This window comes from Silurus aristotelis (assembly GCF_946808225.1).
Source record: "Silurus aristotelis genome assembly, chromosome: 7".
Classification (NCBI taxonomy): Eukaryota; Metazoa; Chordata; class Actinopteri; order Siluriformes; family Siluridae; genus Silurus; species Silurus aristotelis.
Window position 1 is genome coordinate 13,218,856 of NC_139580.1, and position 27,347 is coordinate 13,246,202.

General features: G+C 40.2%; 2 protein-coding genes across 2 annotated transcripts in view; one reads left to right on the forward strand and one right to left on the reverse strand.

The window, feature by feature from the left end:
- Positions 1-8,572, forward strand: part of brsk2a (BR serine/threonine kinase 2a) — a 187,007-nt gene extending 178,435 nt beyond the window's left edge. The window contains exons 20-21 of the mRNA XM_083545824.1: positions 3,391-6,019; positions 8,477-8,572. Coding sequence (XP_083401950.1) covers positions 3,391-3,590 — 200 coding nt within the window. The 3' untranslated portion in view covers positions 3,591-6,019; positions 8,477-8,572. The remainder of the gene's footprint in view (positions 1-3,390; positions 6,020-8,476) is intronic.
- The window catches only part of abtb2b (ankyrin repeat and BTB (POZ) domain containing 2b), a 47,504-nt gene continuing 27,277 nt past the window's right edge, over positions 7,121-27,347 (reverse strand). The window contains exons 3-17 of the mRNA XM_083545823.1: positions 21,864-22,071; positions 14,037-14,189; positions 13,366-13,531; positions 13,160-13,249; positions 12,943-13,044; positions 12,678-12,774; positions 11,944-12,079; positions 10,198-10,421; positions 9,775-9,953; positions 9,536-9,641; positions 8,923-9,025; positions 8,657-8,747; positions 8,501-8,569; positions 8,242-8,355; positions 7,121-8,035 (exon numbers count right to left, since the gene is read on the reverse strand). Coding sequence (XP_083401949.1) covers positions 7,838-8,035; positions 8,242-8,355; positions 8,501-8,569; positions 8,657-8,747; positions 8,923-9,025; positions 9,536-9,641; positions 9,775-9,953; positions 10,198-10,421; positions 11,944-12,079; positions 12,678-12,774; positions 12,943-13,044; positions 13,160-13,249; positions 13,366-13,531; positions 14,037-14,189; positions 21,864-22,071 — 2,036 coding nt within the window. The 3' untranslated portion in view covers positions 7,121-7,837. The remainder of the gene's footprint in view (positions 8,036-8,241; positions 8,356-8,500; positions 8,570-8,656; positions 8,748-8,922; positions 9,026-9,535; positions 9,642-9,774; positions 9,954-10,197; positions 10,422-11,943; positions 12,080-12,677; positions 12,775-12,942; positions 13,045-13,159; positions 13,250-13,365; positions 13,532-14,036; positions 14,190-21,863; positions 22,072-27,347) is intronic.

Consider the following 27,347-nt stretch of genomic DNA (forward strand, 5'->3'; position numbering starts at 1 on the left):
ATCAAAAAGACCTAATGGTACTTCAGTATGAGATGAGTAGCTTGCCTCTGAATTGGATAGAAATACCGTCACATATCCAGAGGTGCCACAATGTACAATTCAAGTCAAGTCACATTTTATTTATAAAGCACATTTAATACGAATTGCTGCTGACCAAAGTGCTGTACATCGAAAAAATACATAAAATAGAGCCTTTATATTGAGTCTAAGCTCAAAGAATATATATGTTTTTAGGCAGGACTTCATGAAATCAAGATTCAGTGAAGACTTAATATGGAACGGCAACTCATTCCAAAGCCTAGGTCCTGCAATTGAGAACGTCCTGTCACGCTTTGTTGAGTCTAATAATTGTGTCCTGGGGAGAGTTGACTGTAAGCAATTTGAGGACATAGTCACTCTGGGAAAATGTTGAATGGAGATAAGATCGGAAAGAATAGCAGATGCCAGACCATGTAGGCTCTTATCCACACATAAAATAAATGTGACGCTTTTTGAGACTGGGTGCCAGTGGAGCCAAGCAAGCTTTGGAGTTATAGACTCAAATTTTCTAGTTACAGTCAAGAACCTAGCAGAAGCATTTTGAGTTGAAGCCAAGATACAGCGAAGGCCCCAGGTTTACCTGTTTTTTTGCTTTCTTATTAATATTGTAAAACCAATGGTAAAGTGGTCAAACCAACAGGTAATATCATTCTCCTATTGGAAAAAGTGATACACTGAAGGGAAAAGAATGTGGAACATTTGTTTTAAATACTAACTTTCTCATGACATCAGGTTTAGCTATCTGAACTTTGATCTGCATAGATTTGTAGCCTATGAACCAATAAAATGGATGGTGTGAAAAAATGCTCTTTGGTCAGAAAGTTGAGGAGAAACTGCTTAGAATCGCGATCTCGATAGACTTTTGTCTCACTGTCTTGTTCAAGCTGCTTGGCACATACCTAAAACAAATATCCGTCTCACCCACCTACATACGCAAAATAATATTCTGTTAGGCTTTACTTAGAAATCTACTTAGAAATTGGCGCCTCTGCGTGTCATGTGACAGCCTAATTGCTAACATAATATTTATTGCTGTTAATTGATTCATGTGTGGTTTTATTTCTTAGAGTAAAAAAAATATTTATGTTTAATTCCGTTTTGTTTTATGGCACAGACACAATAGGATGAAACGCTCTCTTCATATAATCCTTCTTTTTTTTTAATAGTGCATCAAATCGTTTGTTTTCATTTTATTATTTGTTGTTAAACTGCCACAAATTATTAATAAGCTTTTCATCAGTCGATTCGTTGCAGCCGTTTCTGACTAACCAAAACGTTGTTCAAATGAACAATCCAACAGTTGCATCGTCTTATTAGTGTTTGTTCAATGTAAATATACGATATATGATTATGTAATGTCATTTTCTTAGAAATTGATGCGACTGAACCTTAACTGTATTTACAAGTTCCACTGGTTTATATTTGAGTTAGATCTTGATTTTAAATGTACAGTGGGGAAAAAAGCTTGAGCTTGTCTTGGGTGGTCTGATATCAGTAATGGAGGACACATCAGGCTAGCAAGACACAACATCTCAGCTTACTGCATTCCATCACCCTTCTATGTATTTCTTTCCCTCTCTTTTCCTCTCTCTCTCTCTATTTCTCTTTCTGGTGTTCACCATTTGTTCTCTTTTGCCAGCTTTCTCTTTCTTTCTGTCAGCCACACTTTCTGTCACACACAGCCATCGCTGCCACTGCTTCCTGCCTTTCACAAAATATCGAGCGACTCAGTGTGTGTGTGTGTGTGTGTGTGTGTGTGTGTGTGTGTGTGTGTGTGTGTGTGTAGGTGTGTGTGTGTGTGTGTGTGTGTGTGTGTGTGTGTGTGTGTGTGTGTGTGTGTGTGTGTGTGGCAGAACACAGACCCACTCACCCACTGCACTGATGAATGGCATATAGTTGGAGGGAGCTCAGGGGAACACTACACTGATGCTCTATTATACAGACTAGTAGACTAGTTTCTTGTTGGATACAGTTTTTAGCATTTAGGCTACAAATTAACTTAATATAAGGATAAGTTTGTGTGTGTGTGTGTGTGTGTGTGTGTGTGTGTGTGTGTGTGTGTGTACACATCAAGTCTCCAGGGTTTATGTGTATTAGCTACAAGATGAACACTGAAGTAAATTCGATTTTTTGATTGTTAAAATTGAGCACTGTGATCTTTCATCAGTGTGCTCAGATTATTGTATCAATTATTACTGAGCTCGGTAAATTCACAATATCTTCCACATCAGTGCATCTCCTTCAGTTTCATCCCATTGATTAAATACAGTATTTCTGAAAGTGCACCTCTCACTTGTCACTTACTGATACTGTTAAAAATAAGATGAGAGCAGTGCTGTAAAAATTCTAATGAACCTGGGGTGATGGGTGGAAAAAAACTGCAAGATCTGTTATATACAATGAATCAAAAAGTTTACACACTAGGTTTTTTTTTTTTGTCATCCAAAAAGTAGAATAAAGATAAATCATGACAGATCATTTTACATCTTCAATGTGCTAGAGAAACCAACAAAATTTAATGGAAATACATACATATATATATATATATATATTATTGAAACACTAAAAAGCTCAAATCAAACATCACAAAATCTTTAAGCACCATTAGTTTGCCTGTCAAGCCTTTTTTTTTTTTTTTTTTTTTTTAACAAACACCAATAAAATGGGTAGACAATTGTTCACCTTCTTTAATAATAATGTATGTGACTGTGCTCTGAATAAACCAGTCACATTAAAACTCATGTTCAATACTATTTGTCATAAACCTGTCTTCATGGAAGTAATTCTAATTTGCACTGAATCAAAGTTCTCTGTTTTGGTGGGATTTTCTTGACCTTATGAAGGGCATCATCATCAAGTCAGTGTACACAGGAGATCCCCTATATATTAGACAGATCTGAAGTAAATGTGTGGAATAGAATATACATCACTTTGAGTGCTTAATCAGTCAAAAGATGATTATATTCTAAATAACAACATTGAAGTGGAAGGGATTAGTATTTTTTTTTATTAAAATTTGATTTTGGTTCCTGTATCACATTAAAGGTGGTAAACGATCAGCCATCATTTATCTTAGTATTCTTATTTCTTCTGTACATAAAGAATACATCGGCCAACACTTATTAAATGTTTAAAGTGTAAATTTCTAAACAGTTCTAGTCGAAAGTGGCACCAATTAGAGTGTAAACACCTGAGTCCTCGGATTCTCATGCATCTTGCACCTCTCTTGATTTTTCCTCATCGTTTCCTCTTTCTCTGGCCACGTCTCCTTGTGTGAAGCTCATTATTCATTTGTTTGTTTGTTCTCTCTCTTTTTCTTTTTTCTTTTTCTCTTCCCGTCTGTGTACCTAGGCAGCCCATTGAGTAACTTCTTTGACGTAATTAAACAACTTTTTTCAGACGAGAAGAACAACCAGGTGCTTCATCCACCTGGCACGCCCAACAGACACCCACGGCACGATCCCGAGCCTAGTCACTCGAATTGCCTGGCAGGAAATGCCAGGGACAATGCCAGGATGGTGGCTTCTGTTGGGACACAGGAGCAGCCCTAGAGACCTGTAGAAATAATGCAGTCCTACTCACTGACATACAAACTGTCAGCTGTGATGCAAATAATCTTCTCCAATAGACTTTTGAATGGTTGACTGTATAAAATGAGCACATGTAGACACACTCTTCCTCCATGCCATTTCCTAGACCTGTCTCCATTGTCATCATTTGTGACAGACTTTCATCTTTTTCTTTTTCTTCCTTTTTTAAGTTTCTTTTGTATCCACTTTTCCTCACCTGTGTGATGACTTGTTTTTACTACCAGGAATTATCCAGAAAAGCTATTAACACCCCGCTCCCCTGCTCCACCCACGTTCTATGACGGAGGGCATCGTTCATAACGATGAAAAACCAGACGCATCATCCTTCATCCTCACCTTCTTTTACCTCTCTCCAATGACTTTGTGATCCTTGAGGGAAAACATACTGACACACCAACACCAACATCCAGCCCAATGTCCACCTTCTCCTCATGTGACCTTACACACTCCGACGTACAAGGAACTTTATACGTCTTCAGCTTGCTGCACCCCCCACGCACACACACACACACACACACACACACAATTACAGACATGCACAACTCTGAAATGGACTCACAAAGAACAGTGTGAGAAATAGAAAGGAAGAAGATGTATAGTTTGTCCCATCGGGATAAAACTCATCACAGATTGTATTGTCATTTTCAGTGTTGATTTTATTTCCATTGAGTTGGTTTTGATCTAAAAGCTCTGCTGCAAAAAGGACTTATAAGCTTATTTTACGTTGGTGGGAAAGGGGGGATTATTGGGGTCATGCAAAGAGTGATGGGCTGCTGGTTCATGAACTTTTCCAAATAAATCATTCCCATTGTACAGACCAACAAACTTCTTCTGTATAACAAAATGCCTAGATGTTATTACTACTGTTTATTTACGTTGTAGATTCTGACTGAATTTTGTGCTGCCACACAGTATATATATATATATATACATATATACATATTTTATCTTGTTTTATTATTGCCTAATTTATGAAACATTTGTTTCGAGTAGCTGCTGCACTGAATCTAGAGTTCTGTTATCATTCAGCATATGATTTATGATCTCATTTCACGACTACCAGCAGTAGAATTAAGGACAAAAGTGTTGAATACATTGTGAATATTTTTGTATTTTTTCTGTATTTATTCATCTGAATGATCCATTGCGTATGTGTAACACTAACTTATGAAAACAGGGGGAGTCAAAATAATTGAATGTTATTTATTTACATCTTTGAATGTTTGTACGTCCTGATGCAACGCAGATTTGTTTGTTTGACAAAAAAAAAAAAAAGATTTTTCTCATGTCTTGATTTAAGAGATTTACATGTAAATTAATTATATATTTCTTTTATTTTTGTTTTGTTTTTCTAGCTTTGAATGATGATACAAATGAAGTATATGTTTAAAAAAAAAAGGATAATTTACCAGTTAAGAATGTAGGCTAGCCTCTTTGGGGAGGGAATGAGCATCTTGATATTTGTCAGTTTCATTGTGTGTGTGCAATGGATTAAGACAAAAAAAACAACAAAAAAAACTCGCTCCTCTTGAGTCAGTTCTCTTGTAAATAGACGGATGTCACCTTCTGATCTAAAGGAGGTGTTTGGTACCTGCTCTTTCTTCTTCGCTTTTAACTTGTATTGCTGTGTGCATGCCAGACATCGGCTTTCCTTTGCATGGCGCTAGTGTAATTGTTAAAAACCCCTTTTCTGACCCCTTACTGCTTTCCTCTGTGTTACTTGAGATAAAAAAGCATTCCCGCCCTTCTTTTTCGCTGTTAATCTAGCCGCTGTTTTGTGTCCTTTCTCTCTTTCATGAGCCTTTAGTGCACTGAGTTTTGAAACGCTTCCTCTGGTCTGTATCATTTACTTCTGAGGAAAAAGATATAGCATCAGTTTCAAAAATCCTAGTTTACAGACATGAGAAGAGTTTTTTGACAAAAACAAAAATGAAGCAATACCCTGTTGTTAATCAACCTATTTTATACAGTAGACTTTAACTGATCATGTGACTTCAGACTATAAACACAGAGCAGGAATGAAAATAAAGCTGTAATATAACTGTGAGCAACTTTAGAACAAGAGGGAAAAAACCTAATGAAACAATAAACTTATTCACTTATTTAGGAACATCTGCAGCCTTGTGTGTGTGTGTGTGTGTGTGTGTGTGTGTGTGTGTGTGTGTGTGTGTGTGTGTGTGTGTGTGTGTATAAGAGAGAGAGAGTGATTGTATGCTGAAGTTTGTACTTCTGTTCCTGTGTGTACGTGTGAATGTGTGCTTAAGTGTGTTTGTGTGTGGAGGTAGTGTGTGTGTGTGTATATACATTCACACTTTCTCGGGACTGTTGTTGATCTTTGCTGTGTCAATATTTAGTGTCCCTCTCGTCTCTGGCTCCTGAGGTGAGAGAAGGTAAGATGTTGTTTTAAGCTTACTTTACTACGTGTATCTTCATTTTCATTTATATTATTACACATTACCTTCATCACACTATGATGCTTTATAGCAAAATGATCAGGAGGTTTTACTGTGTAAAACTATAGATATTTATATCAATGCACTGATTTGAAAGATATTTTCTATAGGAACAGCTGATAGTCGGGGGATGCTCTACATTATTATAGGCCACAACATGGGACACGTCATTACATAACAGGTCATAAACTGATGTTAGAGCATGAGTAATTAAAGTTAAGTTGATTCTTTTTGCTTGAGTAATATCAATAATATAGTTCTTTTCTAAACAGGCTTTTCCATCCTTCAAAGTCATGATGAACTTACAAATTGAGACAGAATATATGTGAAGGTGTAATAAGGAATAAGTTGAGGATCTGTGGCACTGCTGAGTTCAATGGAGGATTTTGTAAGTGAAGCTGCAGACGTGTGCAGTAAACAGTTTTGATAGAATCATTTCACAAAACCCTCTGTTTTATTTCTGTGTTGAGGGAGAGAGCATGCTCTCTGACACATTGGTGTTAACGTTAGTGTTCAGCATCAGCACTAAACTGTCTGCCACACTGAGGCAAATTGCATGGTTTTTTCGTCATTTCTCTCTTTGTGATGAGAAGATAAGACTGCTGCTGAAACGGTGATATTTTGTTCCAAAAAACAAAACAATAGAAAAATGGCTGGAATACTTAAAATAAAAAAATGTAAAAGCACAGGCACAACCCCACTCCAACTACAATACCCCTAATGCAGTGCACTGGAACAACTGCCCCTTAGTCTCTAACGTCATTTACAGCTTATGGCAGATCCAGATTTACAATGCACTTGTTCTAACTCCAGGGCCCAGGACTTTGACTATACTGGGATTTAAAGCACTTAGCTGCCACTTCCACTAACTATTAACCTTCACAGAGCTTCTACCCAAAATGCCTACCAGATGTACATGGATTATCTCCAGGTGTGAATGAGTGTGTAAATGTGTGTGTATGGGTTCCACTGTGGTTACAGAAGATAACTAAACAGATACTTAGATAAATAAAACTGAAAAAGAAAACACAGATGATCTTGAAATCAAAAACTCTTTATGGCAACAGATTAATTGAAATAATTAAATGTTTTAACATTGTAAGTATGCATAAATGAATTAGAGCTCATAAATCCCTTTTTACCCCCCGGCTTTGCCCCTTCGTATATCTTCTAGTCTTTGTACAGGTCAAATATTTTCCCAGGTTCAAAAAAATACATTTGGTTTTATATTATTTTTATTTGTTTGGCATAAAGAACAATAAAAAGGCAACTTAAATAAACTCACATTTTTTAAATAGAAAAGGTCCACTCTTTTGTTCCAATACAAGTTTTACCTGCTGCAATTTAGCTTATAAAAACTCTTCTTCTACGCCATTTGGCCCGGTACAAGTCCTACCACGAAGACTCGACAACAATGATGCTTTTTAAAAGGATAAAGGGAAAACGTCTGGCCGCTGAGGGATTCCTAAATAGTTTTGGATAGCTTTTACTACAAGAATGCAACTGCATTCAGTATGTAGTATTACACATTTTACACATTTGTACATTGTACATTGTCTCACATTGTCCATTATTACAAGCTCCCAATGTCTCTGTCCACATCCATCAGCTGCAGTATCTCAGTCTTTCCTACTTCACATTCAGACTTATTTTCCCAATCATAACTCTTTATCATGTCTATCTGTTTTTTTTTTGTGTCTCTGTCGATGATAACGTGTGCTGTAGTTCTTCATTCCTGTGCTCCTCGCTGTCCTCTCAGGCGTGTGCTTTTTTACGGAGGGAGCGCATCGTGCGTGTTAACATGGCCTCCAGTTCCTCCAGGAGCGATTCTCTCCCTGAAGATGAGCGAGAGCTGGAGATCAGTCCACGGAAACCTTCTCTTTCCAGCAGAGCGCCCATGTTCTGCAGGAAGTAGCCTTCACAGTACACGCTCAGCTCTGCTGCACCCTGTGCCTGGAACATACAACCAGAGTTCAGAGAGATGTGCAGTGGGCTGTGTGCAGGTTAAATAAAAACAACTTTCTCTGTAAACACACTGTTAATTTGCTAGATTATTATGGACTATTTATTTTTATGAAGTGAGGCAGGTAAGCGGTTCTGCCAGAATTCTGTGCCAAACTCCCTCTGGCTGTGTGGAAGGTGTGTATTGAGCTGCTTACCTTGGCTGTGTTGTACACGGTCACTGCATTCTCCAGGCTGATGTTCTGAGCACAAAGCAGTTCACAGTGGCGCTGTAATCCTCCCAACTGGAACAATGTTGCCACTGACAACAGCTGGCAAAGGACAATTTCCAAAGAAAATTGATTTCCAAAACAATCCCAACATTTTAACAAGTCTCTTTTATATAGTAATATGTACACAATTATTATAACTAAATACGTTTCTGTTTATCAGCTATCTATAACAGTACACACTCACCTCCAGAAGCTCAGGCACAGCGAGTTTTAGAGACTCTGTCCCACCCGAATACAGATATGACATCATCACCTGGAGACATGTAACGTGAAAGCTGTAAGTCTTAGTGCACAAAGCTGTTGCGCAGAAAACGATTAAATGCAAATTCCCAACTGATACCTGAAAAATGTTGTACTTCACATCACTGATTTCGATCTCTTTACAGTGCTGCAAGCCATCAGAGCTGCTGGAGCCCAGAAGAGACTTAAACCTGCCAGTGCATAGACAGGAAATGTATATATATATATATATATATATATATATATACTGGGAAAAACTACAGCTTTTCAGACAGGACGCTTTACGTACTATTATTTGTATTATCTGTTTCACTATCCATCTTTTCACTACTCATAATCCCTTTTTCATTAGGAAAGCCGGCTCACCTCTCAGATGCTGTGATCAGCAAAACCCTATGAGCGTAGAACGGTTTTCCCTCCACCAGAAATGTCACGTCCGACATTTCCTGGTTATTCAGGAAGTGGGGATCTGAAAAACGAGACAGAAGACAGACTGATTGTCTGACTGTAAACTATGAATCACAAACAGGTTTTTCATTTGAAGAAATCTGTATTATCTGTTCTATGATATTTGACCAGCCCCTGCCCCACCCCACCCCTAACCCTTTGGCAGAGGGGCCTACATTTGCTTTTCACCACCTGAATGTTTTGTGATGCAATAATATTTCTTGGTCATATTTTAAACATTAACTTAGATTTTTTTCGAAGGGGAACCTTGATCCATTTCCTTCTATAAAACGGATATTAAATATTAATATTTAAAACATGCATGTCAAAGAAGATTCCATTATGTGATTATAAAGTGAAGTATTAAAAAATCTTTACAGAATTTGAGAGAGACTTTACTCTGAAAGAAACCTCCATTATACCACAAAATAAACTCTATATGACTGATATGATGAAAATCTACTTTGTTAGTTAACTTTTTTATGTGTAAAATGTGGATGGGGTACAAACTCGGATTACAGGTTTTAATTACCAAGCTGTGCTGAAAGGGTGGGTTTCTTCCCAGAAATGACAGGAAGAGGAGCAGATCCATAGCAGTGACTAAAGATGGAGCCTAACTGCTGCATTATAGCATCACTCTGCTATATACACACACACACACACACACACACACACACACACACACACAGAGAGAACATGAACAGTGTTAAGTGTGAATTTGATCACGAAGCAGTTAATTTGGTTGTATTGTTTGCACTGTTTGCTTGGTACCTTGCAGCTCTTGAGGATGTTGAACATGAGAGGCAGACCAACAGAGAGCAGCTCCTCTCCGTACTCCTCCTCTTTAATAGAGTTGAAGTCTCTGAGCAGAGACAGCGTGACCGAAAATCTGGATTGGAGCTGTGCGCTGCGTAGAGACTCCAACCACACATGCAGCTTCCAGGGCACTCCTGCAGGGGGCGCCAGATAATCAGACCATATGTTCCCTCTATTGTCAAAGCTAAACTTACAGAAAGCCAATCTAACCAAACTGTGAAATTAAATTTATTGATCATAACAGCCAACTACAAAAATCTAAAACTGAAGAAACGGAAAGGTTTACATTTGTAAATTACTAACAAAAATTATATAAAGTCTTCAAAAAATTCATTTCCAGTTATAAAATGCAAAACAGCTCAAACATTAAGGCATTACTCAGTGAGTGCAGCTCCATTGTGACATCCAGGTATCCGTGCTCAGCACTGTAGAATGACGCCTCCTGCAGGGCCTTCATGCGGGCTTTACAGAGACGAGGCTGTCCTCCCTCAGAAGGCGCTGCCTCCTCCACCCCAAACACCCCCTCTGCCAAGATCTCCTCCAGAGACAGAACATCGTCTTTCACCTGCTGTGGCTGGGAGAGCAGCTTCCTCAGAACGTTCCTGTAGCCAAAAGAGGGAAGAATTCATACCTGGAAACATTGATGCTGATTTTTAGCACTGCATTCAGGGCACATAAGTCTAGTACTATATAGCAATATCTCTATATATATATTTTCCTATTTACAGTTATACTGATATTCTGATACACAATACTGATATCGCAGTTATCCATATATAAGTTTCTTTTCGGCTTCTCCCGTTAGGGGTCGCCACAGCGGATCCTCCGCACGTTTGATTTGGCACATGTTTTACGCTGGATGCCCTTCCTAACGCAACCCTCCCCAATTTATCCGGGCTTGGGACCGGCACTAAGAGTGGCTGGGGATATCCAGCGATATTAGTGTCAAAGCAGCATTAAAAATAGATGGCATCTGCAGTTTAATTAAAGGAGCTCAAACATTGGATTATCGAATGCAGCTGTTAGTGTTTACTTACTGATCTCATGTATCTTGTGAGCAGTAAGCTGTCAATGTCTACAAACAGGTGTGTGTGTGTGTGTGTGTGTGTGTGTGCGTGTGTGCGTGCGTGCGTGCGTGCGTGCGTGCGTGTGCGCATTTACAGGTTTAAACATGTAGCTTGTACATATTAGGTCACATAGGGAATGACATGCCAGTGATGAGTCTTTACTGGAAGTGAAACATGAGTGTGTGTAAGGGTGTGTGTCACAGTATCTTTAATATAATCATAATTAAAAATACGATCATTAAATCTTTTCTGGACATTATAACTTATTTCAAGCTTGTAGTTTTCTTTAGGTGGATCACTGTGCTTCTTTGTAAAAAAAAAAAAAAAAAACTATTCTCTGAAAAATCTAAAGTATCGATCAATCGAACAAATGAAAATTCCACACTTATATTTGGGTTATTGTAATCCTAAAATAAAAACATACAAGACACATTCAACTATATTCAAGACATTCCCACTTTTTTCTTTGCATTGTAAAAGTTACATTATCAAACTTTCAATGAGGAGAAGAATCAACTTGTGTTTAAAAGTGTGTCAGCTTTATGTCATAAATCAGTGTTTGTGTGAACATTGTCCGGTTTGCTCTGCCTACTCTATTCCAGCTACTCAATATTATTGCCTTTGTAATTGCAGTTGGTGACTCAATAATAAAAAAAAACTCAACATTGACTCAACGGAACTGACACACAATCTGGTACTCTTTGGAAGTGGAAAACAAGCAGTAAATGTTTTAAATCCTGAAATCATCATTATGGGAAATCTTTCCCTTTTGTTGAATAGATTATTTCAGCAAAACAAAGTCTGGTGTTTATCTAAACTTTCTATTTAATTTAATTCTCTGCAGTTAATCATTATTAATAGTGATGACTCGTGTGTTTAGGAGTAGTGCCAAAATGACATCACTATAAAAATGATAGCAGTTTGTGTGAACAACTCTGGGGGGCTTAATATACACACACCCTGTCTGTAGGGGGTAAATCTACACTCAGCTACATGAGTGTAATCACATCCTTCTGTGCAGGGGGTACACTGAGTGTGTGTGTGTGTGTGTATATACCTGTGGCCATGTGCAGCAGCGTGACTAAAGCAGTTCATGTCCTCGTAAAGCGATGTTGTAAGAGTGTTTCCTTCCCGAGCTCGCTTCAAGGGATCAGCTCCCCGTGCTAACAGCAAACTCACCATCTCGTAATTCCCTGCAAAAAGGAAACGTGAAGCAAATATATTTGAGAAATAATACAAAGAAAAAAACATTTGAGAAGTAAATTAAAAGGAAAAAAAGACACAGCGAGCTTCAGAGACTCTGTCCCACAAGAATACAGATATGACATCATCACCTGGAGACATGTAACGTGAAAGCTGTAAGTCAGAGTGCACAAAGCTGTTACGCAGAAAATTAATAAATGGAAATTCACAACTGATACCTGAAAAACGTTGCAGCTGTAAAAGGAGAGTATATGTGTGTACTGTGCGCTTTCTCATCATGCAGCTATGTGTGGCCTCTATGAAATCCCTACACAGAATGTTCCCACACTTTAAAAAGCCACAAACTCCCTCACCACATGCCATGCAAACACACACAATGTGCACACTCCCAACACAATTCAGTCAGCTCCTGTTGCCTAATTCATTGTCAGGCTTCTGTGGGCTGCCACCATGAGCCTATTTTAGGCCTCTCAGCAATAGATGAGCTCAGGAGTGGCACATAGAGACGGAGGGACTGAGAGACAGAGGAATGTTTAAGGCTCAAGGAATGGCAAGGTGTGACAGTGTATAATGAGGCTGGGTACACACCTGCTGCTGAGGCCAGCTGGAGCGGAGTATCGGCACAGTTCTCCTGCCCATTACGCACTGCAGCTCCCTCCACATTGGCCCCAGCATCCAGGAGAAGCTGAGCACATAAACACACAAATATACAGTTAAGAATGGACATATAAAAGTAATCAGAAGGAATCATCCAAAAGATCCTCCATGTTTTCCCAATGCTTTATAAGAACACACCTCTGCACTTGTATGTCTGTACTATTTAATATGTAAAGTGTATTAAGAACAGGCTCACCTCTACCACAGAGATGTGTCCGTGTAGCACTGCGAACGTGAGCGCTGCCCAGTGACGGCTGTCTGGGTGGACCGAGGGGTGTTTAGGAGAGCACACAGGCACCTAGTGGAAACATAATACAGCTTCAACTCGTGTCAAGGGAGCAGTAACGTTTAAGGCAGTAAAACCATGTACCGGTTATTGCACAGTCAGAGTCAACATCGGTGAATGCACTCACCGCTATGTCCGGATTTGCTCCGGCGTCAATCAGCATCTGGACCAAAGCCTCGTCTCCAGCAGCACAAGCGTACATGAGAGGGGTCATGCCCTGCATCACACACACAGCAGGAGAAGGTGACATGTATGAAATCTGACTCGACTTGAAACATGTTTGAAAACATAATTCTCTGAATGGAATGCCTATAAGTGCTTTGTGTGTAATACCTGATCGTCCATGCTGTTGACTCCGTCAGGTCCCAGCAGCTCGATGGCCTGACCTATTAGATCTGTGCGGCCACAGTTGAGCATGCGAAAGCCCAGATCCAGCTGGAACTTATCAGTGGCTGCTTTGGCATCGAGCCGCTTGAAGGAACTGAAACAGCATTCTGGCCTGGAGAGAGGAGAAGACATAGATGGGGGAGGATGGAGGGTTGGAGAAAGTACAGGTCAGTTATAATACATAAAGATAATATAAGTGAGAAAATGTGCGAGGGAGTGGAAAAAAGGAGGAATGCATGTAAAACTAGATAAACCAGTAGAAGGGAGAAGATGTAGGAGGTGGTTTATGTCCTGGAATCAAAGTATTTTTTTCTTTTTTTCCAAGATGATGCAAATCATAAAAAAAGCCAGGCCAAGGTCCTGACATCAGCCTGTGGTCTGAATTTCTAGGTGGGTGTGGCATATAAAGTCTGAGGGTTTTGCACTTGGTCTTTGTCCACTGATACAGTAATGGAGTGAGCACTGGAGCAGGAGTGAGCTCATATGTTGTGCTGTTCACCACCATTTTTCACTGCGAGTGAAAGTGGGACAATTTAACTACATCTGTTGAATGTCTTTCTCGCCTGCGCTCGTTTATTTGAAAGATGAAACGAAACGAGAGCAGGTGGAGCTCTTACTTTAGCAGTCGGGGTTCACAGTCGAGCCCTGGTAGTAGCTGCCGTGCTGTCTGTCGCACATCATCGCTGTCCACTAGCAGGCTGCGGCGGTGCTCGGCGTGTACGATGGCCACACGCATCCACTCCATGAGGGGCGGCAGCAGGAGGAAGGGCCTGAGCAAGAGACATACATCACACCTAAATACACTGGTACAATATCAACAATGTGTCAGGATACAGAGCTCTTCCTCTTCCTTTCTTTGTTCATTAAGACATCTGTAGTCACAGTCCTACACTTTTTTAGACGGGGCACTACTTCCACTTTATAGGGTTCAGTAATCCCCACGATGGAGCCTTTTTAGGTGTGTACAGTACTATAGAGTCTGTTATCGAAGATACATTATTGAAGCAAATACACATTTATTGAAACAAACTGGTCTTAGAAGTGCAAATAGCTATTTTTTTGCATTTGAGTATTGAAACTCAATTTAATCAAATAATGAACTTATAGAAAAGTATTCTTACAAGTATTTTTCACCTTTCCCACAGAGAAAACTTTTAGAAGACTTTATCTATAATGAATCCTACATCAGAGGGATTTTCCATTTTAGTAAAGTAAAAACCCATTTAGGAAGAGAAGAAGTTGCCAAAATGTCCTTGCAGGCTTTGCACTCAATTATTGAAAGCACTTTTAAAACTCTCCTCTACTCTCCTCTATTATATCAAAGTTACTGGAAATTGAGAACTTTGCCAAAAAACTAAAATTATTCTGACTTAAAAATCACAGACTGCACCTTTAGCCGGTTTCTGGACCATCAGGTCATAAAAAACTGGCCTCTTTTTTACAGAGCCTGAATCCAAGCAGTGTTCAGCAGGATGGACTTTGTCTTTCAGCTCTCTCAGACATCCTGATACCCGCAGCTGCTACTGCTCACACTTTTCTCACACACACATACCATATAAATACACTCTCCATGTACGTGTCTTCTTTTAGACGTGTTTGTCTAAATAAAACATGACTTGACTCTAATAGTGGATGCATTAATCTAAAAGAGACTGCAGAGCCGGCAGCACAATTATTTCAGACAAGTGATATTGACCAGTGTCAGCGACAAAACCAAGGCGGAGGTGATCCACAAAACATAAAGGATAAAGGATAAATGGAAATGAAATAAACAAGTAAAAAAAATAAAAAAACACTTTATGTAAGCGTATACAATATTCATACTTTTACACAATCAGAAATATACATTGTTTTATTAAGGAATGATTTTATTTCTAAAACTTTTGTAGCTAAAGTTTCCATTTTAGGCCCTGAGTAATGCAGTGATGTGTGTATGCCGCCAGGGGGAGTTTGTTGCAGTGCTCGTTTATAAAAGTTTCTTTTCGGCTTCTCCCGTTAGGGGTCGCCACAGCGGATCCTCCGCACGTTTGATTTGGCACATGTTTTACGCTGGATGCCCTTCCTAACGCAACCCTCCCCAATTTATCCGGGCTTGGGACCGGCACTAAGAGTGGCTGGGGATGGTTCCCTGACCGGGAATCGAACCCGGGTCGCAGCGGTGGGAGCGCTGCATCTTAACCACTAGACCACCAGGGGACCGCAGTGCTCGTTTATAAAGCGTCCTGTAAAAAGCAAAAATTCCTGCAGAAAATCATCCACTTAGAAAGGTCCTTTAATTAACTTTACATTAATAACCCATAACATTGCTACTAAAACCAGGGTAGAAAAAACACTAGCCCAACCATTCAGGACACACAAAAAAAGCTAAAAGATTTTAGATGCCCAGAAAAATCCTAACATCCTAATCCTGAATTTTACAGCTGCACTACACATTTTTCAAGATGACGGAGGAAATGTTTTATTAGGATTCATTAAATTGTGTGCACAGATAATAATCTTTCCAGGATCATGAATACACAGGTATGTGAAAACTCCCCCTATTCAGAGCAAAGTCTTAATGAAAAACATGCAGTTTACCTCACAGTTAAACATATCAATACTTATTCATTTACTTCTGGGTTAAGTTCAGTTTACTAGTTAAATAACATGCCATTCGTTATTGCATCACTTTATTCACCAGTTTTTAGATGGTCAGTTAGACTTGTAGACAACAAAACTTTGGACTTGGTAGTACACTGGAGCATTTACATAGCCAGCAGGATAGCTAATGAAATTATAATTCATCCACTGCAGTGAAAGGCATATACATAAAAATATTTTTAATAAGAAAGTTGTAGAGCTCAAACATACAACCAAAAGAACCCTGGGTTCTAGATTTAACTTGGCTGTCACTTTGGAACAGATTGCACGGTTTGATGCCCATAAAACAACAACTCGTTCAAATTGCTCATGATTCGCACAGTGGGAGCAAATGTGTGCTAACTGAGCCTTATTCTTCACCTCACACCTCGCATTTTGAAGTATTTCCTTGTCATATTTATCCTGCGCAGTGTTGAATCCCTCCTCGCTATACTTTTGTCCTACAGTGAAGATCTGGATCAAAACCTGCTGCTACACATCTGCCATCCTGCAGAGTTCTCCTTCTGCACTGCTCCTGAAGGCTGGATCAGGTGTGTTACATTAACGCTGGATCTGTAGCAGCATGCAGTGATGTACGAGCGACTTCACCTTTTTCTAAGCCCAACACAAATCACTAAAAATAAATTTATTTATTTTTTTTACATTGTATGCAATACCGGTTTGCTCTTAGGGAGAAGTTGTGACAGCAGGGAGACGGTAAAACACAGGTGGCCCACTGAGAATCCAGGGGACTAACAAGACATATGCAGATGAAGCACACAGGGTGGAACAACGTGCTCATTAAGGAAAGTAAACATGCGAAGGGGAGATGACAACAACAGAGGAGAAATATAGCACGCAGCGACACATGAAAGCTATTATTAGATACAAAAAAAGAAAAAAACAACGGCGCTGGAACAGATATGGCAGACGTTCAGAAAGTCGAAATAGTTTACAAAGTGTGGCAGTTGTGCAAGTTCAACAATCACTATTTACAGATAAACTTTATTATACATTATACTCTGCATAAAAACCTCCAACTTGCTAAGTAAAAAAAATGATGAGTAGCCACATTACCTGCTGTTCTACAAACAGCCTTTGAGAGCTCCCATTAAAGTCCCTTCCCAAAACACATAGCTTTAAATATGTATAATGCAGGCTAGGCAGTAGCTAGCTGTTTTGTCCTGGTCATGGTGGATCGATAGAATGTTTTCTGCCATATCGCCCCAACTTCTACACCAAGAAATAAGTGCTCTGATGATTACTATATAAGCTAACAAACATTACTCTAAAGAGACATAATGAAAACAAATCCCTTTAAATGTTTCCATTTTTATCTATTTTTTCCATATTTTAGCGTGAAACCTGCTGGAATAACGAGCTGGGTTAGCCATGTTCTGCACATTTCTCTGCTCAATTCTGTTTCATGCAGTACAAGTGTGTGTACTGAAGTGTGTGTGCTGGTCCAGTGCGTGCCACCGTTAATGGCTTGTATGTGTTTAAAATTGGTCTCTAGTTTGACTGCATCATCTGGAAAAGAGTACAATGGTTTGATTGTGTGTGTATCTCTTGTGTGTAAGAGAGTAAAAGATTGAAAACAGCGACAGGAACTACTGGAACGATCACATCGGCCAAAACGATCTGGCATCCTGCCAAAGAGGACTTCCACTAGCACTTTTCCATCTCTAAATGCGCTTATTGATCCTTCGGAAGCTCTCGGGCTTGGAAAGACCTAATCTAGAATTAGCTTTGGTGCAATAAAGCCTACTATTTTAAAGCCTTTGGCTTCCACACACTTCCAATGAAACACACATTTTTTTTCTCACACACATACATTTGATGAATGGTCCACTCTGGTGACCTGCTCCTATCTGAATGAAACTTAAGCAGTGTGAAACTCGAGCTCTTCCAGACACTTCTAACCTCTGCTTTGTTCACTTGCCACAGGGCTACAATGCTATACATGGCAGCCGTGTGTGGGCCCCCGGTGCTCTCGCTCGCTCGGCCCCTGGGTCACACCTCGACCACGACCCTCGCATCTGATTCTAGAGCTCAAGTTCAACGCCCTGAAATCTGAGTTGGTACCATGGGCCACATCAAAGCCTGGTCGAGCATAGGGCTCTGAAACCTGAGAGTGTGCCATGCTAATTAGCTTTTCCTGCATTCACACAATGAATGGGTAATGGGGCTCCTGTTGGAAGCAGGTCACACTTCAGATGGTGTGATTGTGATTAGACCAGAGCCACAGACACCACAAGTTCTGCATGCTTGCTGGATGTTTATACCATTCTATACCAGCTTTGAGTCACAGGTTTCTGGCAAAGAAAAAAAAAAAAAAAATAGAAAAGAGGAAGAAAGATGAGGTGCAGGGTGGAGAGAATAGAGAGCTGTGAGAACATCTGGAGGATATATATATATATATATATATATATATATATATATATATATATATATATATATATATATATATATATATATATATATATATATCCTCCAGATGTTCTCACAGCTCTCTATTCTCTCCACCCTGCACCTCATCTTTCTTCCTCTTACACTCTTAAATTTCGTGTGGTTTGGCGATATGTGATGATTAATCCTTTTGTTATTTTTTTATGGAACAAGAAGATTAGATTATTTGTTTAATGTGAAGGCTGTACACAAACAGTTCAGATCAACTATGTTTTCCAGACAGAGTCTTCAGTGCTGACAAAGCTTCTTTGAGTTTGTTTTTTTCAGATGTTCATAAATCATACACATAAATCATAATAAATCGGCATAAAAAGGCATGCTTTTCTTTTCTAGATCAAGCTTTTTGGTATGGCTCATTCAAAACGGAAGCCTGCCATTGACAAATGCCATGATCATATTTAGCATCTTTCTCTGGGTTGCATTTGCTGATATGGCTGACTACATCCCTGCTCTCAGATTTGGGTAATGCAACCACTTCACAGCTCCGGGGTCCTTGGTTTGATACTGAGCTCGAGTTACTGTCTGTGTGCAGTTTCACATGTTCTCTCGTGTCTGCATAGCTGTACTCTGGGCTCTCTGGTTTCCTCCCACCCTCAAAAGCATGCCGATGGGTGGATTGGTTACACTCAATTGGCCTCGGTGTGAATAAGTTTGTAAATGTGATTGTGCACCAGATCCAAGCTACATGTATATTTCCCTTCCTAGGGGAGAATCGCGGGTTCTTAAGAGAAATAAAATAATTCAACTATTTCATTTGTATTGAGATAATAATGAGTTTACAATAAACTGAGTCAGAATAACACAATGCTAAAACACTGAGGAATAAAGACAGCAGTGGATCCATTTAAGCTATAGTTAAAGTCCATTATTAGGGCAGATATTAGGACTAAGTATCAGTATATCAGAGTTTCAGTATATTTCTCTTCTAAATCCAACCATGATACATTACAAAATTCAAGCAGTGAAGAAACCACTGTGCAAACTCGATCAACAAGCTGGACAGCTTCCATGGTGTCTACACACAGCTTACAAAATATGGAAATATGGGCTGTGAGATGTTCATGTAGTTTAAACTTCACTCATGGGAGTCACAGTGTCATGATGCTGATATAAATTGCAACACTGGTTTCAGCTTTTTAATATTTGAGAAATGCTTTTTGTGCATGAACTGGCATATTGTGTGTTTGTTTCATTCATGATTACTTGGCAAAGTTCACATCGATCGGTACCTCTTTTGCTGATCATCAGGCATGTCGTGTCTGCCATCAGCATGTGTGAGCTGTATGCCTTTTGAGGCAGACCCAGGGGTCAGCGTGTCATCGATTTATATCAGCCTCTCATTCAGCACCAAGAGCTCCTCTTTACCCTTCTGACCTATATCTGTCTTTGCCTTGGGCTGTTGTAAAACATCCATGTGTCACAGTAACCTCAGCCTATGATAGGAAGACCCTGAACAGTGGCGTTAAAATGACTGAGCTTTGTCAGGACCACACAGCGTGCCAGTGAGAGACTGGGTTGAGTTTCAAACAAAGCTTTAATACCTTTTTTAATAGCACAGGGCCCTGAGTTGAGGCACTGCCAGGGCTAAGGAACCGCCTGCTTCTCATTCTGTTACCACACACACTCACGCGCACACACTGTCATGCACACTACAGTGCTGTAAACCTCGGCCGGTGTTGCAGATGGTGTTGTCATGAAGATGTTGATGCCTTTGAAGTGGGCTGCGGCTGCACCTTTGCTGTTTTCCACTCTAGTTTTGTGTTTAGGTTGCCGTTGCTGCACAGCACCAAAGCCAGGTGCATTTTAAAGTATCTGACAGTCTTTAACATACAGTATGCAAACACTTACAATCATCAAGACCATCAAGGGATCGTAAGAACTTTGCTCTTGCGCATTCGGGTAGCAGGCACCTGGCGTAATCAAACATGAGGAAGGTGAAAGTGTGCAGACTGCTTTAGTGATTCCGTTTGGATTTAGGTTTGGCAATAGTGTAGGCGTCATTGCAAAGGGTTTATAATTAGAGTTTGGATTCAGTGTTAGATTTAGGCACGTATTACAAGAAATGCACACCATCTGTATCTTCTCTATTGAAGTAATATGTACTCATTTAACTGTAGTGCTGCTGACAGGTTAATCCCAGTTTTTCTTTGGGAAAATCTCTCCCATTGTGTTCAGGGATTAAAACCCCTTTGCTTCTTCTCTTAGGGAAAAGATGAGGCACAGAAAAGGAATAGTTCTGCTGTAGGGCCTTCTTCTTGGTCTGACACCAACGTCCTGATTCTATTGTTCCTTGGCTTTCTGAAACCTACAGCTCATGTCCAAAGAATCTGTGTGAAGGTTTATGCGGAATTTATCGTCTTTCACCACTTTTGCTGCTCTTTTTCTTTTAGCATTATGTTGCATACATAAGGCCTATTTGTTGGCTGTCAAAAATGTTACACATGCTCATTTCAATGAGTACTGTACAATGCAGTGATCGACAACACGCACCGACACGATCTGATTTCACTCTATCGGATATCACTTTTTTTAATCAAAGCTGAACTGAATAAAAACTCTTGCAATGCTGCAGCCAATAGAAGATGTTGTAGGATGAGCTACAAAAAGGCTTTTTTATAATAAAAAAAAGACAGAAATTAATTTGATCTAAGAATGCATTTACTGTGCATTTTTAGATCAAATTAATTTCTGTCAATAGAAAAGCAGCAACACATGTTGATGGATTCTGTAAAGAAAGTATTGCTAGGGGTATGTAGCTACAGAGACCACACAAAAGAACTTCCCCCTTGCCATAGATTCCAATAAAAAAAGGATTTGATGGACAACATGCATTAACACATGCTATGTTGTCCATTGAAATCGTTTAAAAAGCTGTTTTGATGGAATGTACTCTGATGTGGCCATGCATTATCCAGTAGGTATAGTGTAGGTAGGGTTTCAGTTATTCACACCAGACTAATCATTCTTGTTAACAGAAACAAACAGAAATGTTACCGAAAATCATGCTTATAATTAAATATAAATGCTAAAAGAATAGATCTCGATGGTGTCTTTCTTAAGATGTTTTAAGTGCATTTTTCTCTGTATGGAGGATGCCCTACGTACCGCACATTCCATCTGAATGCTAAAACAAACCACCTCAGAAAGAACCCTACTAAGCTCATAATTGAATAAAATCCCACAACAAAGGAAGAATGATGGTAAATTATGTGGAGCTTCACAGTTCCACCATATCATTACCACCTCTAAAATCCCCTCCAGGCTATGTGGTTTCTCCCAATTCATATGTATATGAATAGGGCCATCAGGTGTTAATTAGTGCAGCCTTGAGGAGAAAGAGGTGCTTTAGGACCTACCTCTCTTTGCTCAAAGCCATTCTTGGTGGCTCCAGGTTAGGATTCTCCATGGACTCCATCTGAGGACAGCGCAGGAAGTAGTAGAGTGTGTGCAAGGCGTCTGGAGACCAGGAGACCGGCTGCTGGCGGACATGGCGAGCTGGACTTACTCCGACCAGCCCTGAACCCAGGCGCTGCATGTGGTGCATGGCCCGTGACACCAGATCACCTGATTAGAGGGAACAAAATATGCTCAAAATCTGGATCTAAAACGAGAACACATCAACATGGCATACACAAGCAATTCCAATAGGTTGATCCAAGTTAATTATAAGCATACTAATGTGTACTTGAAGAATATATATAAGGTTACTACTTTAAATATTTTACACCTTCTTAGGGCAAAGTTGGAATAAAGCCAATACTTAAGAGTATATTTACTGTGAATAATACTTTAAATACAATATATATAAATGTAAAAAAAATATATATATATATTAAAAAAATAAATATTTATATATATATATATATATATATATATATATATATATATATATATATATATATATATATATATATAACCCAGCCATTAGGGGGGCACAAGCCAGTGCACTCTTAGTGCCGGTCCCAAGCCCGGGTAAATGGGGAGGGTTGCGTTAGGAAGGGCATCCAGCGTAAAACATGTGCCAAATCAAATATGCGGATCACAAATGAGAATTTCATACCGGATCGGTCGAGGCCCGGGTTAACAACGACCGCCACAGGTATCGTTAGCCGACAGGGTACCGGTGGAAATTGGGCTACTGTTGGCCGAAGGAGGAGAAGGAGAGGAGGAAGACGTCTACAGAGACGGCAGGAAAAGGAGCAGTGTAGGAGAGTAGAGGTTCGGGTTGGTACTTTAAATGTTGGTACTATGACGGGTAAAGGGAGAGAGATAGCTGATATGATGGAGAGGAGAAAGGTAGATATGTTGTGTGTTCAGGAGACCAAGTGGAAAGGGAGTAAGGCCAGGAACATTGGAGGTGGATTTAAACTGTTTTATCATGGTGTGGATGGAAAGAGAAATGGTGTAGGGGTGATTCTGAAGGAAGAGTACAGTAAGAGTGTAGTGGAGGTGAAGAGAGTTTCTGATAGGGTGATGATCGTGAAGGTGGAGGTTGAAGGGATGATGATAAATGTCATCAGTGCCTATGCTCCACAAGTTGGCTGTGAGATGGAGGAGAAGGAAAGATTCTGGAGTGAATTAGATGAAGTGGTAGATGGTGTACCTAGGAAAGAACGATTGGCGATTGGGGCAGACTTTAATGGGCATGTAGGTGAAGGGAACAGAGGTGATGAGGAGGTGATGGGTAGGTATGGTTTTAAGGAGAGGAATGTGGAAGGGCAGATGGTGGTAGATTTTGCAAAAAGGATGGAAATGGCAGTGGTGAACACGTATTTTAAGAAGAAGGAGGATCATAGGGTGACGTATAAGAGTGGAGGAAGGTGCACACAGGTGGATTATGTTCTGTGTAGGAGATGCAACCTGAAGGAGATTGGAGACTGTAAGGTGTTGGCGGGGGACAGTGTAGCTAGACAGCATCGGATGGTGGTCTGTAGGATGGTTTTGGAGGCGAAGAAGAAGAGGAGGAAAGTTAGGTTTGAAAGAAGAATAAGATGGTGGAAACTGAAGGAGGAAGAGTGTAGTGTGAGGTTCAGGGAAGAGGTCAGACAGGGGCTTGGTGGTGGTGAAGAGGTGCCGGATGATTGGGCAACTACTGCAGGAGTGATGAGGAAGGCAGCTAGAAAAGTACTTGGTGTGACATCTGGAAATAGAAAGCAAGACAAGGAGACGTGGTGGTGGAATGAGGAAGTGCAGGAGAGCATTAAGGGAAAGAGGTTGGCAAAACAGAAGTGGGATCGACAGAGTGATGAGAAAAGTAGGCAGGAGTACAAGGAGATGCGGCAGCAGGTGAAGAGGGATGTGGCGAAAGCCAAGGAAAAGGCATATGAGGAGCTGTATAAGAGGTTGGACACTAAGGAAGGAGAAAAGGATTTATACCGATTGGCCAGGCAGAGGGACCGAGCTGGGAAGGATGTACTGCAAGTTAGAGCAATAAAGGATGGAGAGGGAAATGTGTTGACTAGTGAGGAGAGTGTGTTGAGAAGATGGAGGGAGTATTTTGAGCAGCTGATGAATGAGGAAAATCAGAGAGAGAGAAGATTGGAGGATGTGGAGTTGGTGAAGCAGGATGTAGATAGGATTAGTAAGGAGGAAGTGAGAGCAGCGATTAAGAGGATGAAGAATGGAAAGTCGGTTGGACCAGATGACATACCGGTAGAAGCGTGGAGATGTTTAGGAGAGATGGCAGTGGAGTTTTTAACCAGATTGTTTAACAGAATTCTGGAAGGGGAGAGGATGCCTGAGGAATGGAGAAGGAGTGTGCTGGTACCGATCTTTAAGCATAAGGGAGATGTGCAGACCTGCAGTAACTACAGGGGAATTAAGTTGATCAGTCACACCATGAAGTTATGGGAAAGAGTAGTGGAAGCCAGGCTGAGAGAAGAGGTGACCATCTGTGAGCAACAGTATGGTTTCATGCCGAGGAAGAGCACCACAGATGCCTTATTTGCTTTGAGGATGTTGATGGAGAAGTATAGAGAAGGACAGAAGGAGCTGCATTGTGTATTTGTGGATTTAGAGAAAGCGTACGACAGGGTACAGAGAGGGGAGTTGTGGTATTGTATGAGGAAGTCAGGTGTGCCAGAGAAGTATGTGAGGGTGGTGCAGGACATGTATGAGGACAGTGTGACGGCAGTGAAGTGTGCAGTAGGTACGACAGACTGGTTCAGGGTGAAGGTTGGACTGCATCAAGGATCGGCCCTGAGCCCTTTCCTGTTTGCAGTGGTGATGGACAGGTTGACGGACGAGGTCAGACAGGAGTCTCCCTGGACTATGATGTTTGCAGATGATATTGTGATTTGTGGTGAGAGTAGAGAGCAGGTTGAGAAGAGCCTGGAGAGGTGGAGATATGCGCTTGAGAGAAGGGGAATGAAAGTCAGTAGGAGTAAGACAGAGTACATGTGTGTGAATGAGCGGGAGGGCAGTGGAGTGATGCGGTTGCAGGGAGAAGAGGTGGAGAAGGTGGAGGAGTTCAGGTACCTGGGGTCAACAGTGCAAAGTAATGGAGAGTGTGTTAGAGAAGTAAAGAAAAGAGTGCAGGCAGGGTGGAGTGGGTGGAGAAGAGTGACAGGAGTGATTTGTGATAGTAGGGTATCTGCAAGAATGAAAGGGAAAGTTTATAGGACTGTGGTGAGACCTGCGATGTTGTATGGATTAGAGACAGTGGCATTGAGTAAAAGACAGGAGGTGGAGCTGGAGGTAGCAGAGCTGAAAATGTTAAGGTTTTCGTTGGGAGTGACGAGGATGGACAAGATTAGAAATGAGTTTATTAGAGGGACAGCACATGTAGGATGTTTTGGTGACAAGGTGAGGGAGGCGAGATTGAGATGGTTTGGACATGTGCAGAGAAGGGACATGAATTATATTGGTAGAAAAATGCTGAAGATGGAGCCACCAGGTAGGAGGAAAAGAGGAAGGCCAAGGAGGAGGTTCATGGATGTGGTGAGGGAAGACATGCAGGTAGTTGGTGTGAAAGAGGCAGATGTAGAGGACAGGGTGGTATGGAGACGGATGATCCGCTGTGGCGACCCCTAATGGGAGCAGCCGAAAGAAGAAGAAGATATATATATATATATATATATATATATATATATATATATATATATATATATATATATATATATATATACATACATACATACACACACACACACACACACACACACACACACACACACACACACACTCTTAAGTATTGGCTTTATTCCATATTAAAAGTAGTAACCTTAATATGTACTCAACGTTAGCTCAGAAAAAAGGTACTTTATTTTTGTGCTATATATACATTATGGTATTATTGGACAGTTCATTAAGCCTGTCTGCTTTCACCTAATACATAATGATAGCTAAATAACAACCGGAAGCACCACAGCTCTTTTTATCTGGCTGCCTGCTTTATATGGACGGGTCCTTTAGAATTGAGTAAGTGCCTGGTCACAGTGATTAGATTAAAAAAGGAACACATCCAAATAAGGTTACAAATTCACCTTCCATTTGTTTCATGTCCCACCACAAAGATTACCAAAGCTTGATTACATCAAGTGGAATACATTAGGTATGTTAAATTAACCACTAAATCTAATAAAATAAGCATCACATGAAAACTAAGACATCAGGCCTGACATTAAACTATTCTTATTTCATTCTAATGCTGTAAAGCACATTTATAGTTGGCTACAAAATCCACACAGCAGATGAATAAGTATAAAGAAATGTAACAGTTTCTTCTACATTGAATTCAACTGCAGACAATTGCACACACCCGTGATTCATTTCCTCTCCTCACCCTACATACTGTTTGAGTACACATCCAAATTCCACATGAAAAAGTCAAATGGAAATTTTATTATTTTTTTTTCACAGCTTGCTCCATGCTGCTGATTAGGACAGAGGACGAGTGTTCGTATTTTGTGAGACAGTAAATCTTATGAGCAGTAAATCAGGACCTGGTTGAGGAACCACAGATGGACCCTGAAAAGCATTTTATAGATCAAGAAACAAACAAAAAAAAAAGTCACAAAAGAAGCAATTAGTGAAAGCGAGACTACGACCCACAGTTTCCCATGCACAGACACTAAAGTCCGGCTGCTCCATTTGCAAGAATGGGTAACAATCGTTTGAGGTAATTATCCCATGCTTAATTTCTGACCCGAGCATGTGGGTTGGAAGAGGGTTGGACACTCCATTAGTAGCTGAAGACCCCACTTATAGCTGAAGGAGCTTCTTTGTGTCCTATCATGCCCCTGAAGGGTTCCCTGAGGAATTCAAAAGCAATAGGGAGGCTGTCGCAGGCCTGCTGTTCATGACTATTTCCTTAGCTTGACCATATTAGATTCTCTGTCTCAGACGTAATACCGATTGAAATGTGAGGCATTTCCTATTCCAGTCTCACCAAACAACAAAGCATTACCTTACCATTTCAAGATAACACCACATAATGTTTTTGACAGTGACAAGAACAGTTTTTAGATTTTAAATTCTAAATACATTTGTGTTTTTGTCTCTACAGTTTAACAGAGAACACACTCCCTCTTTTCCACAGAAAGGTAATTAATAAACTATATGATTATTATGAAGCTCACCAGGATAAAGTGCTTACTGAAGAAGAATAAATGAACTGAAAGATCCAATATGATATCAATGAGGTGTCTAGTAAGATCTAATAATACATTATTTAAAAATATCAATAAACATAACTTCAGCTTTGAGTTAGTTGTCTGATTATTTTGTGCAGATAAGGAGATACAAAGCTGGAATGACCAGTACATATAAAAGCTTACATCAAATTCCAACATGCCCTGTTTGACACCAGGGTGGCCGGGACTTTACAGATACTTCACTAT